The following is a 15,304-nucleotide window of genomic DNA, read 5'->3' as shown; positions in this document are numbered from 1 at the left end:
GGCAAAGACTATGACTTTTCTTTGGAATAGAAGAACATGAGGATGCCCTTACTGGGTCAGAACAGTCTGTCTTCTGACAGTGGCCAATGCTAGATGTTTCAGAAGGAATCAACAGAACGGGGAAATTATCGCGTGATTCGTCCTCTGTCGTCTAGTCCCAGCATCTGGCAGACAGAGTCTTAGGGACACCCAGAGCAAGGAGTTGCATCCATGATCATCTTGGCTAATAGCCACTGATGGACCTATCCTCCATGAATTTATCTAATTTTATTTTAGCCCAGTTATAGTGAAAGCCTTCATGACATGCCCTGGCAATTAGTTTCACAGATTGAAGTACTTCTTCACAAAATGCACAGTCCTTATATATGTTTTTAACCTGCTGCTTATTAATTCCATTGGGTGATCCCTAGTCCTTGTTTTAAGGGAAGTCATCATGTGTGTCATTTGATATATTCACTATTGGATTCAAATCTTGAATGATGGTAAGAATATTGACCCTATCAAAAAAAAAAAACCGAACAAAAAAAACCCAAAACACTGTACAGGGACCGTCTGGTAAATTTTTCCTGGGACAGAAATGTCTGACTGGAGAGGTGCAGTTTACCGTGGATATTCTTGTACTTCCTCAAGAGTTTTACATGAAGAAGCTGGGAACACATAGTATGTGCAAGAAGATGCAATAGGCTCATGTGTGTTTGCCTCCTAAGCAAATTTGTGATCCTAGGTTGGTTGTTGCATTTGGTCATCTAAGGAACAGGCAAGAAGACAAGGCATTAGGACTTACATCCCATGGTTGTGAGCAAGTCATCTAGCTGTTTGACTAGGATTTTAAAGCCATCACAGCCTTTGTTTTGTAGGAGTTATTGTATTCCCTGCCACCCAAACTCTTTGATTTATCTTTTTTATAAGACCTAGTACATCCTGCTACAGATATTTCTATCATTGAACTCTGTTTCCCTGTAAGAATGGTGTGACTGAAGAGCTGAAGAGACAGAAGATTCTTACCACAGGGATCCCATATTAGGGCTCAGTTATACCTTTGTCATGAGTAAAGGACTCTACAACATTGTGCTGCACCAGGAGTAGCCCTGGAGCCAGACACAGCCTGGCTCCCAGTCTCTCCCTGTTCTGCAATGGAAGTAACCTGCACTAGGTCTAGATCTGTGCAGTGTACTTCCCCTGGCATGCCAGTATAACTGTGCTAGCTGGTGCACAGAAGGGCTTTGAAGCCATGGTTCTGCCCACTACCTACCTCATTCTGTCCTCTCCTACCTACTTGTATAGGAGGTTGGATGTAGGCGCCCCAAAGAGGTTGCTCTTCCCCTGAAATGCTCCTTTCTGTGTTCCAATAGCTGGCACAAGTGAGCATCAGATATCCCATTTATTCCCTTGTGCAGCTGCACAAGCAGGGCCACAGTCAGGACCTTATGTGTACTAAATATTTATCTTGTTTCTCACCAGTTTTCTGGGATGGGTCTCAGCATTTTTTATTGCTGCTGTTTCTGTTAGTCAGTTTTCTGACATTACCTAGTGGCGCCAGCTTTTTTCCGGTCATCAAAACATTCAGCCTCACTAGTAGGGGTCTGTGGCAACAGGCTGGGTGATTTTCCACCCTTCTTTTTTTCCTCTGCACCATATTCTCCATCTGAACTGGAGTGAGAGAGAGAGAGAGAGAAGTTCTCTTTATCTGAGGGTCAAAAAACAAAAGCCACTACAAGCTGACCTAAAAAAGAAAATTGTCTGCTATGTACTTCAATCATTAATTTTAGATTTTAACATATAAACACTTTAACAATAGGTATTCTTGTATCTTTGACCATACTTGGGAAAACTAAAAGCAAAGCCTCCACTCTTGTTTACTTAGAACTTTAATCTAGTCAGTCTTTTCCTTTCTGTCATACTAACATAGAAACTTAAAATAACCTTCTAGATCAGCTAATGTCTACATAGCACCAGTCACTGTTGTATCCAAGTTCTCTTTTGAAGATTTTTACTGTTTTGAAATTGACAAAAGTCCTTCCCCCCCCCCATTTTTCTGATCAGTTCTATAAATAGCTAACATAAATAGATAGTTTTTTCTGTTAAACCCTTTCCATGATATGCATTTCAAAAAGTTGTCTTGTTTCCTAGGATGCAGCAAAATGCACAGAGTGTCGCTATAAAGTCTTATCAGGGCATATGGTAGAACCCACCAATAAGCCCCAAGTTAAAGACAACAGTAAAAGAACACAGAGCATTCTCACTAACATGCAGGAAAGTTTAAAAACAAAACAAAAACCAACCAACCAAACAAAACCCAACCCAACCCCGCTATCATTTTGAGAAAAGCACCAATCTAGCCGAGGGATAACTTCAAACCCTACCTATGAATGTGGGACTGCTTTGTTTTCTCAAGCCATGTTCAAATGTCGTACTTTATAACGCTTTCAAAAAAAGCAAACAAGTAGCCTATCTTGTTCCTTGTACTCAAGTGTACAGCAACAGCTCTTAAAATCTATTTATTTGGGAAATTTAATGCCAGCAGAGCTATCAAAATATGAGTATTCAATGTAGAGTACACTTAATGCAAAAATATAACTATTTAGTACACACTGTTGTTTAGTGTCCTGGAAAGAATCTTCAACCACAGACCTGATATCATCTGAGCAACATGAGCTGTAGTATTGAAATTCTAGCACGGGGAAAAATTACCAGAAATTAAAGTGCTACTATCACACAATCAGTCATGTTTGTTTGTGGTTCCAAGTAGTAAAGGAATAAATCTAAACTAAATGAGTTTAGTGCTTCATTGAGTCAAGTAATACAGGGAGTTAGAATTTTTTAAATTTTCTAATCAACCTACAAGCTATATGTTGTGCTTAACACATTCTTTATAGCCAATTATAATAAAAGGAAAATCAAGTTAAGGCAGAGTTCCTCTTAATTGGAACCAACAGGTCCCATTTGACCCTTCAGTCACTACTTACTACAGAGTTTCCATGAAAGCCTTTTTATTGCATTTTATTTGAATGCGAAGAAGCATCTGTCAGGTTTATGAAGGTGACCTAGGTCACAATATAGGATCTGTGTTTAACAGCCTGCATATCAGACTGAAATCCATCTTTCCCATGGCAAACACATATACTACCATACTAATTAAGTTATATAGTAGCCAAATTTAAACAAAAACACAACCCTTTGCAAAATTTGCCCTGATGCTTAATACTATCCTAGAATTTTATATATATATATATATGCTCATGGGTTCAAGTCTAAAGGCAAAGGAGGAGGCTGTCCAACCATCTGTATTTTTAAGCCTCTTTCCTCTGTCCCCATCCATTGTTTAAAACTGTACTATTCCACCTTGGAAGTTGATATTGATTTTTTTTTTAAATGAAAAAGGTATCAGTTGAGGGTAGAATCCCCTGGTATGCATGGATTTTAGTTATAAAGTTGCTTAGATTTTTTTTTAGTAAGCTACCACATACATCTCTTATTTTGGGGATAAAATCCTAGAAAGATTAGACATTTTTCAACAAACATCAAGGAAAATAAGAAGGTATGGTAAATGTTGAATCTGTCAACATTAACTGTGTTCCTTAAAAGTGGTCCTGGATGACTTCAATTTTCCAGGGACCTCTCAGTGTAGTATTTATAGATCTGTATGCAATTTTACAATGGTTATACAGATGGCAAGGCAAACACAGTCCAGACCATCAAATGTCATTGGATAATGACATTACACAATGTAACTTCAATTAAAAGTTTTGGCAGATATTTTAAATTACTATACCAAGACCAAGGCCATGTCATTCATATTAGCACTGGCCTTCTCAGACTGACTACAATCTCATATTTTCACTTGGAACTGCACAAAGAAATCAAGAGAGCGTCTATGTGATGTTGGCTGAGTGAGGTCAGGAGAGAAACATTGCAAAATGCTTGTGCAAATCTCAGCCAACAACTGATTACTAATGTTTATTTTCTAGGACACAAATAATCAGAGTCTTATACCTTATTTACATAGGGATTTATAAATTTGAAAGCTTGAGAGAACACCCACCTGTTGAGCAACCAGTCCCACACACAGTGAATTTAATGCCTGTGAAAGAGATACCAAATTGACATTTGCTAAGGAAAATTCCATTTACCCACAGAACAGCCAAAGCACAGGAATCAACACAGCAAGTTTCCACACAGTTCCATCAATGGGTGCCAGTTTTACCAGAGGTAACAGCTTTCAGTGACTCTGATCTAACCTGAACCAGCAATCTAGAGGTGTTGGGTAGCACAAACCTTTTACATCAAGAACCCAAACCAGCAGTTTTATTTAGTTTGAGGTTCCAATAGGCATGAACCTCAAAGAGGACTTTGGTCAGGCCCTGGGCTGGCCAGGGATGCTCCCTCCCACTACAGACCAGGTTGTGGCTATCTTACGGGCATAGAAGGGCCTATGGTCCTTTAGCCACTTCTTATGATGGCTTCAGGAGGTAGTCAGCTGTCTCTCTCTCCCTCCATCTCAATGCTTAAGCTTCCCAAGAGAAGTAACTTGCTAGAGAGGGAAGTAGGCAGTGTTGGGATTGGGGAGCGTGGGTGTGCACACACCTTGAATTTAAGTAACCCTTTACTGGATGTAGGATTGTTATTTATATTACTGCCATGTTGAGAGGCTCCTGTGGGAATCAGGTTCACACCAGACTGGGCACTGTAAAAACTATGTAAAGAGGTTACAGTGCTGCTTAAAGAGCAAGTTGACAGGACTTAAGTAGTGACACAAAAACAATAGGGAAGGAAGGATGAGGAACAATGAAGCATCATGCAGTTAGTCAGGATTTCTCATGGGACTCAACAAGATAAAGAGAAGTGGTTAAATCTCTGTATAATATACAAATACCCTTTTCACCTCTTCCTTTCTCCTGTAACAACTCATAATAGTGAAATTCCTGCCCTAATCCTTTACAATCTTCAAATCCTTTGCAACCTATGATCCACTGAGTAGTTTTGGTTCCATCTTGTTTTATTTTTTTCTTTCAATTAATCCCTCCTCCCTATTTACTTTAACTGCAGAACGGTGGCATAAATGACTTCACACCTAAAATTCCCTTCCCCTGAAATCGGTCCATCATTCAATCCCTTGCCTTCTCTCCCGACAGCAACTCCACCGTACTACGTTATTCCTGTTACTTGTTCTGAGGGATTTGGGGGGCGGGGGGGGCTGGGCTCAGCCCAACCTGTTCGCCTTCTCTCTTCACTGCATCTCTAAAAGCAACCAAAGTCCTTTTTCCCCCTCAGGCCTTGCCTCCAGGAAGAAGAGGGAGAGTCCTGCCCATGTATGGATGCACCTGATTAAAGTAAAGAAGTTTAAGGAGACTCCATTCCGGCAAATGTGTGTTCATGGGTCACAGCTACAAATGCCTTCCTACGTATGCTTCATATATACGCTCCACCAACACACTGCCACATTCACCTAGCTCCTGCAATCAGAAATTCCGTACAAAAGGAGTAAATCTTCATTTCCTCTCATATGAATCTACAGATACCAGTTCGCTAAAGCTGAAATCTCTGGAAACTAACTCATCACAGCTGTAAAATATCAGCAATCGCGTGTAATTTCTCTGCCATTTCAGGCGCCTTAGACATTGGTGGCACCTTAATCCGTCCAGTTCTCTGCCTGTGGCACATAGCCTAGTTTCCTGAGAGTCTCCTTTCAGTTGTTGGATTGAGTGTGGTGGCCTGTTATATACAGGAGATTAGACTTAGATGATCTAGTGTTCCAAAGTTTTGCAATTTGAAGACAAAAAAAAAAAAGTTACGGTAGGTGTTCTTTTGCTTAACAGGATTTTCATGCAAGTGGACCATTCTTTAAATATCAAGGTGAAATGTCAAGATTTTGAGTTTGTTGTGAATATATACATTTAAACGCACAACTCTAACGCTAATAGAATATCTGCTTCAAGATGAACATGCAAAAAAAAAATCTACCTACTTTTCAGACATGCCACCCCCTTAAAAAAAATCGCTTTCAGGTTTATTATTGCACAAAGGAACTATATTTTAATGTTGGATAGATTCATCTTCACTGATGAGTCACACAATTAAAATGACATCATAAAATTAGGGACATTAAAAGGATATGAACTCTGTGTATTAGAAAAACAGTTGGTTACACTACAGAGAATAATATACACCAAGAATGGAACTGAGGAATGCAAGATTAACTCACAGCAAAGGAAAAAAAGAGCAGAGAAATATATTAACAAAAAGCAGTGTACTGAATGTCTCTCTAATGAAGTGTACCGAGACACATCATTAGTCAGCACATTTAAAAAGTCATGGGAACTAGATCTTGTCTCTTTTATACACTGTATCTAAACACAGAAAACTAGTGACAGACCTGGGAGCCCAAGTTCTTTATGCTACAGAAAGAAAGTTCCTTTTGAACTCAAAAGAATGTCTTCTGGATTAGAACATCAGCCACTCAGACTTGTAGCTAACCTATGCTGCAAAAATTGTATTAAGTTGATTACAATAGAATTTTTCAAAGGAAAACAAATTCAAAGAAAGCTACTATTATGAAGTATAATTGCTACTAAAAACCTCTGGTACATCCTGTTCCCTTTGCACTCACCAAAGGCCACTTTCTGTTTTTTTTTTGGCAGATGTTGAATGAAAGTTGCTTACAAATATTCAGTGTTATTTGACCAACAGGTACGTTAAAAGTTTAATAATAAGCGGCGTTAATGCATTAATTAAGTGTTCTGAGAAAGGTCCAATAAATTTGTTTTTTAGTTCTCAACACATAATTCAGCAAAAATGAAATAATCCCTAAAACACACAAAAGCGTATTATGTAGATTCTTAATATTCTGTAGGTTTGCTCATATTTCCTAGAGTGGCTATTCTCGCCTTCCAAGTGCACCCTCTCTTGGAGATCAAAAGCTATCTTAAGTACTGTCCCACTAACTGCTTGTTTAGTAAGCTGTCTCATCCATTTAGAGCAGAAACATGCTGCTTGGATGACCAGTTCTGAAACTCCACCATCACAAAGGCTGCCATTTGTTCACGTGCAGTGTTTGTTCAGAATTAGAAAATATTCAACAGATTAGAAAGCAACTTCTCCGGTTTGCAATGCCATAACCCCCTGTCTGTATACTGTGCTACAAAATCCCTCCTGGCCAGAGGCAAAGTCCTTTTACCTGTAAAGGGTTAAGCAGCTCAGGTAACCTGGCTGGCACCTGACCCAAAATGACCAACGAGGGGACAAGATAATTTCAAATCTGGAGGGGTGGGTGGGGAAAAAGGCTTTTGTCTGTCTGTATGATATCTTTGCCGGGAACAGATCAAGGATGCAAGCCCTCCAACTCCTGTAAAGTCAGTAAGTAATCTAGCTAGAAAATGCGTTAGGTTCTCTTTGTTTTGTCTTGTGAAATTCGCTGTGCTGGAGGAAATGTGTATTCCTGTTTCTGTGTCTTTGTAACTCAAGGTTTTGCCTAGAGGGATTCTCTATGTTTTGAATCTGACTGCCTGTAAGATTACCTTCCATTCTGATCTTACAGAGTTGTTCTCTTATCTTTTTTTTGTTCTTCTAATAAAGTTCTGTTTAAGAATCTGTCTGGGTTTTTTGGGTCTTAAAAATCCAAGGCTGTCTGTGCTCATCTTGTTTATTCTCAAGCCTCCCTAGGAAAGGTGGTGCAAGGGCTTGGGGGGATATTTTGGGGGAATAGAAACTCCATGTGGCCCTTTCCCTGATTCTTTGTTAAATCACTTAGTGGCGGCAGCATTTTACCTAATCCAAGGGCAAAGACTTTGTGCCTTGGGGAAGGTTTAATTTAAGCTGGTAGAAATAAGCTTAGGGGGTCTTTCATGTGGGTCCCCACATCTGTACCCTAGAGTTCAGAGTGGGGAAGGAACCCTGACAAACCCCAATATTTTGACTAGTTTTGAATCCAATCAGTTCTGTCTTGAATGCTGAAAACATTGCCTCTAAAGATAGACTGTCAGGGACTGTCTGTCACTGTCTACCTGTTACCCAGATTACTCTTACTGTCCTGGATATTTAAGGACTTCCTTTGCAACAGCCTAAAGAGATGCTGTTAAATTTAATCTGCCAAGCGAGTAACGTGTGGTACATCGTCCCTGGCCCATGTCTTTATTGGTTGGTGTATGATGAACTGGGAAATATCTGTATTATTTTTATGAATATGGTGCATGCAACTGTGGGTATGTCTGCACTGCAATTAAACACATGTGAGTGGCTGGTGTCCGCTGACTTGGGCTTATGAGGCTCGGGCAGTAAAACTTTGGTGTAGACTTTTGGGCTCAGGCTGGAGCCCAAGCTCTGGGACCCTTCCCCCTCACAGGGTCACAGAGCTGGCCCAACAGTCTACACTGCAATTTTACAGCCCCACAGCTCAAGCCCAAGTCATCTGACATGGGCCAGCTGCAGGTGTTTAATTACAGTACAGATGTACCCTGTGTGTTTAGTTATGAGGGGTTACTTGATGTGGTGTTGTTAAAGAGACCAAGCAGGGAAAGCAAAACGACGACACAGGTAAGAGCCCTTGAGGAAACCATGGGAAGCTGTTTATTGGGGAATACCTCCTTCTGAGCTCCAGCCAAACTAAGAATGATTTACTCTTCCCAAGCCTAGGCCTAGGATCAAACAAAGTTACTAAATCATTACAACACACAGGGCCTAGAAAAGAGGGGGTTTGGGTGAGCCAAGGGGGGCTGCCCAGCAAGAGCTACTGGCATACAAGGAGAGACAGAGAGCATGCTGCAAGCAGGAGAGTGTGCTATTCCCAGCCAGAAATGGAGGTAAGTAGGCTAGATGAAATGTAGCAAAGCTTTCAAGGAAAGGTAAATATAGGGAAAATATATGCATACAGCTTTACTGTTTTTATCCTTCACTTTGTATGCTGTGTACTTGGATAAGAGAATAAATAAATACTTTCTTTTGAAGATGCTGGCTCTATGTCCCTGTGAACTTGTATCGTCACAGGCTGATAGAGAAAGAAGGTTTACAGGTGCCAGCCCCGGTTGGACTTGTTGTGTTACCATGTTTGGTACTGCTGTTTAGAGATCCGGACTAGAGCAATTGAACAATATAGTTCTGGCCAGATACGGGTGAAAAGAGCAAGCCAAAGGGGTATATGTCAGAAGGACTAAAAGAGAAACTGCATTTTGACCTGTAACCATGACAGCTGGCATCCTATCTTTACTAGATAAGGATGTGGTGAGTCACAATGAAGCAGACATGCCACTAACACCATATAAAATCCATAACCATGCTCAGCATTTAAAAGGAATAGAATCTGTTTATTCTGAACTGTCCTGTTGTCTGGAGTTAAACATCTAAGCTCTGTAGCATACACCTATCCTGCTTCTGGGGTATAATATACACACAGGTATTGTGATTTTGACAGTGATTCAGAGAGCAAATACTATTGAAACATGTTCACAACTCCAAGCAGAATACATCTAGACTAAGAGTGAAGAAATGAAGAGCTGCTTAATGGGCCAAACAAGAAGCTAAGTAGACCAACGGTGTACTCAAGTGGATGGAGTAAATTTATCTCTGTCAAATTTAGAACACAGTACTCTGGCCAGTACATACAAAAGCCCAAAACTGAGCATCTGATTTTGGAAGGATACCATTTCAGTTGTATGTTGGAGGGGTAAAGTTGTCAGACATATCTTTATACATGTGAGGAGAGAGTGTGTTCAAAGCTTAAGGAATTCAAGAACACTACAACCGGGGGTCAGCTTGTTATTACAAGTGGATACAAAGCTAAAGATAGTGGATGCTCTATTCCAGGGGTTGGCAACCTGCGGCACACGTGCCAAAGGTGGCACGTGAGCTGATTTTTAGTGGCACTCTGCTGCCAGCCAGGGTCCCGGCCGCCGGCCCTGCTCAGCCCTGTGCTGGCTTGGATGGACGGAATCCTGGGCTAGCAGCATGCTGAGCCAGGCTGGCGGCCGGGACCCCAGATCTGGGGTTCTGGCCACCGGCCCCTGCCAGCCGGTATCGCGGCCACTGGCCTCGTTCAGCCTGCTGCTGGCCTGGGATTCTGTCCATCCAGGCTGGCAGCCAGATGAGTGGGGCCGGCAGCCGTCTGAGGTTCCATCTGCCGCCTGCGCTGCCATTCTGGGATTTCGGCTGCCGGCACCGCTCAGCCCGCTGCCAATCTCGGGTTCTGTTGGGGGGCCCTGTAAAATTTATTACTGGCATGCAAAACCTTAAATTAATGAAGACTTGGCACGCCACTTCTGAAAGGTTGCCGACCCCTGCTCTATTCTTTTCTAGCAGACATTAATGGTCTGCATATCTTCAGTCCTTTTGAGAGCAATGCTAGGAGGCTAATTCTCTCATTATACAAAAAACTCACTGAGCCAAATATAAACACAACAGAGTGAACCTGCTATAGTTGATGTGACTATATTTGAGTTATACCCTCTGCCCTCCCTCCAGCTATCCCTCTCTCTTTTACCAGATCTTCTGAACACCATTGTTTTGCTCAGTGTCAGCCCTTCTCAGCAGTCTGAGAATGCACTGGGCCTATGATTGACTGCATTTCCATGTGTGCCGTAGGTATATTTTGCCTATGAAATGGCTCTTAGGATAACACAGAAAGGATTTGGGGACATTAGCACTGCAGAGTTTGCTTTTGCTCACTGCTGGTGGTTATTTTTTGCTACAGGTTATATTTGTGAGGGTGAGGAAGTAGAGTTATTTGAATATTTATTGATGTATTCTCACTTTGCAGCAGTACCTTTAAACATAGCAATATACAAATTTGGTTTGAAATTTTGGTATCCTTATATAGTATTAGAAAATTTGAATACATTTTAATTTTAAACAAGTAATGAATTTTGTCTAATAAAACAATAAAATTCTCTAGTCATTAAGCATGGACTTATACCTTTTAAAACAGCAAAATAAAACAAAAAGGAAAGGTATCTTATTTTATTGAACTTTTTTAGCCCAGTGGATAAACACTTCACATAATAACCAGATCAAGTCTCACACCATAGTACCTCAGCAGACAGCAGTAAGGTCATTGTGACATTGTGGACATCATTAGCATGTAAATTCTCAGTTCTTAAATACCATCCATTATTAACAGGCAGTATTCCCTGTCTAATCAAAGACAGACTGCTATCAAGTTCTATAGAAAAATAGAAACAAATTCCTTGTGCCATTAAGTGAGAGGCTAATATTTTATAAAAATAAAGAACAGAACAAACCAGGAATGTAAGCCATTCTGGTTGTTCTATCTTTCTTCAGAATGTCCCCAGTCCATCTGTCCACTTCAAAAGTAAATAAATAAATAAACAAATAAATAAATAATAAAATCACTCCAAAACCTCACCACTGCAACTAGCCTCAGCAGAAAGTCCAAGGACAGAGCACTATTCTCGAAATCAAAGCAAGGCCAGATCCTGTGGGGCAGCCAGGCTCCTGGTGGAGCTGAGAGCCTGCACTCTCAGCTCCCCACACTGCCCCCTAAGGTCAGTGGAAATGCTCCTGGTGAGGATAAGTGCCACCAACTGAAGGCGGGTAGTGTGGACATGAACCACCGCCGTAATTACTGTGGTGGCTGTAAATTGACCTAATATAGGTCAACTTAAGGTTTTAGTGTAGACATGCCCTAAGTTTTATTCAAGATCAAGAAAGGGAGAGATGAGGCACCTGGAGGTCTGCGATTCCAATTCTCTTCTGCCAAATTAAATAAGGGAAAAATGCAGTTGCCTGCAGAACCTGCTAACAGTCATACTTACAATAGGGCCTGACAAATATTCATGGTTTATGAAAATCCATGGCTGCCACCTAACAGTGCAGTCATTTGTGGGCATCGTCACAGGAGCAAACAAGTGAGGAAACGAAAGCTTGACTTCACCACTGGAAAGTCTTCTTCACATGAGTGTGAGCCAAGTTTTCAGATTTAGCTGTGCTTATGCAAGAGATCTGTGGCACAAATATGGTAGGTTCTTCTGTATCCTTTTAGCAATGGTTAGTTGTACCAGGTGCTTTTAAAAATACAGATACAAGGAATTCTTTTTTTTTTTTTAAACTTAACATATTCAAAGAATTTTAGTGAAAAAGTCCTACTGGCTCCCTTTTTAAAAATGGTATAGTTCAGCACTCACAGTGAGAGATTAGGCTGCTAGATGCAGTGTAATCAGGATCTCTTCTCTTTTACAGCACTTTTTAGAAGGATTCTGTTTTGATATCAGAAAAGGAGTACTTGTGGCACCTTAGAGACTAACCAATTTATTGGAGCATAAGCTTTCATGAGCTACAGCTCACTTCATCGGATGCATAAAGTGGAAAGTACAGTGAGGAGATTTATATACACACAAAAAGAAAAGGAGTACTTGTGGCACCTTAGAGACTAACCAATTTATTTGAGCATAAGCTTTTGTGAGCTACAGCTCATTTCATCGGATGCATACGGTGGAAAGTTTAGAAGATCTTATTATATACACACACAGCATGAAAAAATACCTCCTCCCACCCCACTCTCCTGCTGGTAATAGCTTATCTAAAGTGATCACTCTCCTTACAATGTGTATGATAATCAAGGTGGGCCATTTCCAGCACAAATCCAGGGTTTAACAAGAATGTCTGGGGGGTAAGAAAAAACAAGGGGATATAGGCTACCTTGCATAATGACTAAGCCACTCCCAGTCTCTATTCAAGCCTAAGTTAATTGTATCCAATTTGCAAATGAATTCCAATTCAGAAGTTTCTCGCTGGAGTCTGGATTTGAAGTTTTTTTGTTGTAAAATAGCGACTCATGTCTGTAATTGCGTGACCAGAGAGATTGAAGTGTTCTCCGACTGGTTTATGAATGTTATAATTCTTGACATCTGATTTGTGTCCATTTACTCTTTTACGTAGAGACTGTCCAGTTTGACCAATGTACATGGCAGAGGGGCATTGCTGGCACATGATGGCATATATCACATTGGTGGATGTGCAGGTGAACGAGCCTCTGATAGCGTGGCTGATGTTATTAGGCTCTGTGATGGTGTCCCCTGAATAGATTATCATACACATTGTAAGGAGAGTGGTCACTTTAGATAAGCTATTACCAGCAGGAGAGTGAGTTTGTGTGTGTGGGGGGGGGGGGGAAGGGAAGAAACCTGGATTTGTGCTGGAAATGGCCCAACTTGATTATCATACACATTGTAAGGAGAGTGATAACTTTAGATAAGCTATTACCAGCAGGAGAGTGGGGTGGGAGGAGGTATTTTTTCATGCTGTGTGTGTATATAATAAGATCTTCTAAACTTTCCACAGTATGCATCTGATGAAGTGAGCTGTAGCTCACGAAAGCTTATGCTCAAATAAATTGGTTAGTCTCTAAGGTGCCACAAGTCCTCCTTTTCTTTTTTCAGAGTAGCAGCCGTGTTAGTCTGTATCCGCAAAAAGAACATGGCTGCTACTCTGAAACCTGTCATTATGTAAAGTTCTATAGGTTGGACTCGCTGGAAGTAAGCAATTGTCTACTAGGCAATTGTCACCTGTGTATCTTCTTCCCTCAGGTGAGAATCTCTTGCTGTTTTGTCAATGGAAAAAGGACAACGTGTCTGTAAAGGCCTCTGGCTTTTTACCTTGTTTGTGAGAAAGCATTGAGTATTTCTCTCCATTTGATTCAGCTATTGCTCCCTGAAGAGCTTTCTTTCTATGGAAAATACAGAGGCCGACAGAAGCTGCTGTACTTGGCTATCTGCCTTCTACGTCCTGAGCCAGAGCTTCTTGTGCAATATAGCATTTGAGGAAATAGCTCTGGCAGAGAACTTAATTGTATCTGGAAGTTGTCAAAGAATACTGGTTAAGACAGTTTTTTTCTTATTGATTTTATCTTTGAAGGTTGCTAGACCAAGCAACAGCTCTTCTAGCATAAGGGCTGGCAGTAACACATGCCTGCATGGTAAATTAAATTTACACTTTCTTCCTCAAGGGCCTGTCAACTCATCTCTCTGGTCATGGGTGTGCAGAGTGGGAAGAGTCAGCTGAGTGGCAGTATTAGATCCCACTGCAACATCTGCTTTGGGAAGCTGTACAGAGTTCATATAATTTATTCTTCAAAGAGATATAGAGCAGCTTCCAAATGAGAGCAGTTTTGTATAGCTTCTCTGATTAAGCACAGTAGGGTGGGTTTGGTTCTCTTGGTAACTGCCTGTTGACAATGAGGATCTGTTCTAGCTTCAGGAAGGAAATGTACCATTATTCCAACTACAGGATAGAAGCGTTTGTGTGGCTGGGGTGGGGAAGAGAAAAGATATTGGTATTATATTTGGACATCAACTGGCAGATATGACACTCAGAGGTCCTGTGGCCACTATTGAACATTAGAAGAGAGCCCCAATTATAAAGCTGCTGTCGGGGCTGTAGGCAGCTAAGTCTAGTGGTTGGAGCAGGAGTTGGAGTCAGGAAGTCGAGCCAAGGGTCAGAGGTGAATTCGGAGACTGGGGAAAGGATCAAGAACAAAAGCAGGAATCAGGAGCAAGGAAAGCAAGTAGGATTCAGGAGTCACACAAGAAGGCAGGGTCCAACGTAACAGCCAGGTAGAGCCCAGTTGTGGGGACAACTTCCTGTGGGTTTAAATAGGAAGCCCAGTCAAATCAGAATTCATGGTGTTTCTCCAATCAAGCCTGGGAAGTCCTCCCCGAGGTCACTTCAGGTTTCATTGTCTCTCCTGCTCAGTGGCAGCAGAGAGGCAAAAGTCAACTGGGGACCCTGTGGACACATCTTGAAGACCTGTAGGGTCATGACAGTTGCCAGAAAAAATTCTTCATAGACAATCTGTGTGTGTAAGAGTAACAGTGGTACAAAAAGGGTTGGAATCTTGTTATTTTAGGAGTTTAGTCAACGGGACTAGCTGGTGTAAAGCAAAAGCCTACATAAACTCATGCTCCTGTATGTGACATACACAGTAAGAGAGATAAGATGGATGATGTAATAACTTATTGGACCTGCTTCTGTTAGTGAAAGACAAGCTCCTGAGCTACACAGAGCTCTTTTTCAGGTATCACATAGTAAGACACAGACAGGCAGCTTTGTACTTTTGTGTGTTGACAGTATACATGACCTGCAGGGCAACCAGGGTAAATTTACATGGCCTAATTTTCAGGAGTACTCAAGAGCCACAACTGCAAATGAAGTCAGACAAGTGCAGGTGCTCAGCACTTCTGAAAATCAGGTCCAGAGCATGCATTATAGGCAAGGCTGGGAGCACTGCCTATTAGTAATATTGCCTAACACTTCCCATTGTAAAACCATGGTATCAGTCCCTTTTAGCTTTGGCAAACTGTTT

The 15,304-nt window shown here is 41.2% G+C and overlaps 1 protein-coding gene across 7 annotated transcripts in view; it reads right to left on the bottom strand.

The window, feature by feature from the left end:
* The window catches only part of GRAMD2B (GRAM domain containing 2B), a 75,427-nt gene that overhangs the window by 29,019 nt on the left and 31,104 nt on the right, over positions 1–15,304 (bottom strand). For 3 of the 7 annotated variants that reach the window (XM_073344843.1, XM_073344842.1, XM_073344845.1), the window contains exon 2: positions 1,528–1,650. The exons of 2 other annotated variants lie outside the window; for them this stretch is intronic. In XM_073344843.1, the coding sequence (XP_073200944.1) occupies positions 1,528–1,650 (123 nt within the window). Of the gene's footprint in view, positions 1–1,458; positions 1,496–1,527; positions 1,651–8,928; positions 9,687–15,304 lie in introns of those variants that run through there. 2 more of the 7 variants (XM_073344848.1, XM_073344847.1) reach the window with 2 other exon arrangements.

Source organism: Lepidochelys kempii, chromosome 5 (assembly GCF_965140265.1).
Source record: "Lepidochelys kempii isolate rLepKem1 chromosome 5, rLepKem1.hap2, whole genome shotgun sequence".
In the NCBI taxonomy this organism is placed as follows: domain Eukaryota; kingdom Metazoa; phylum Chordata; order Testudines; family Cheloniidae; genus Lepidochelys; species Lepidochelys kempii.
Note: the sequence above shows the minus strand (reverse complement) of the source record. Positions and strands in the feature narration are given on the sequence as shown.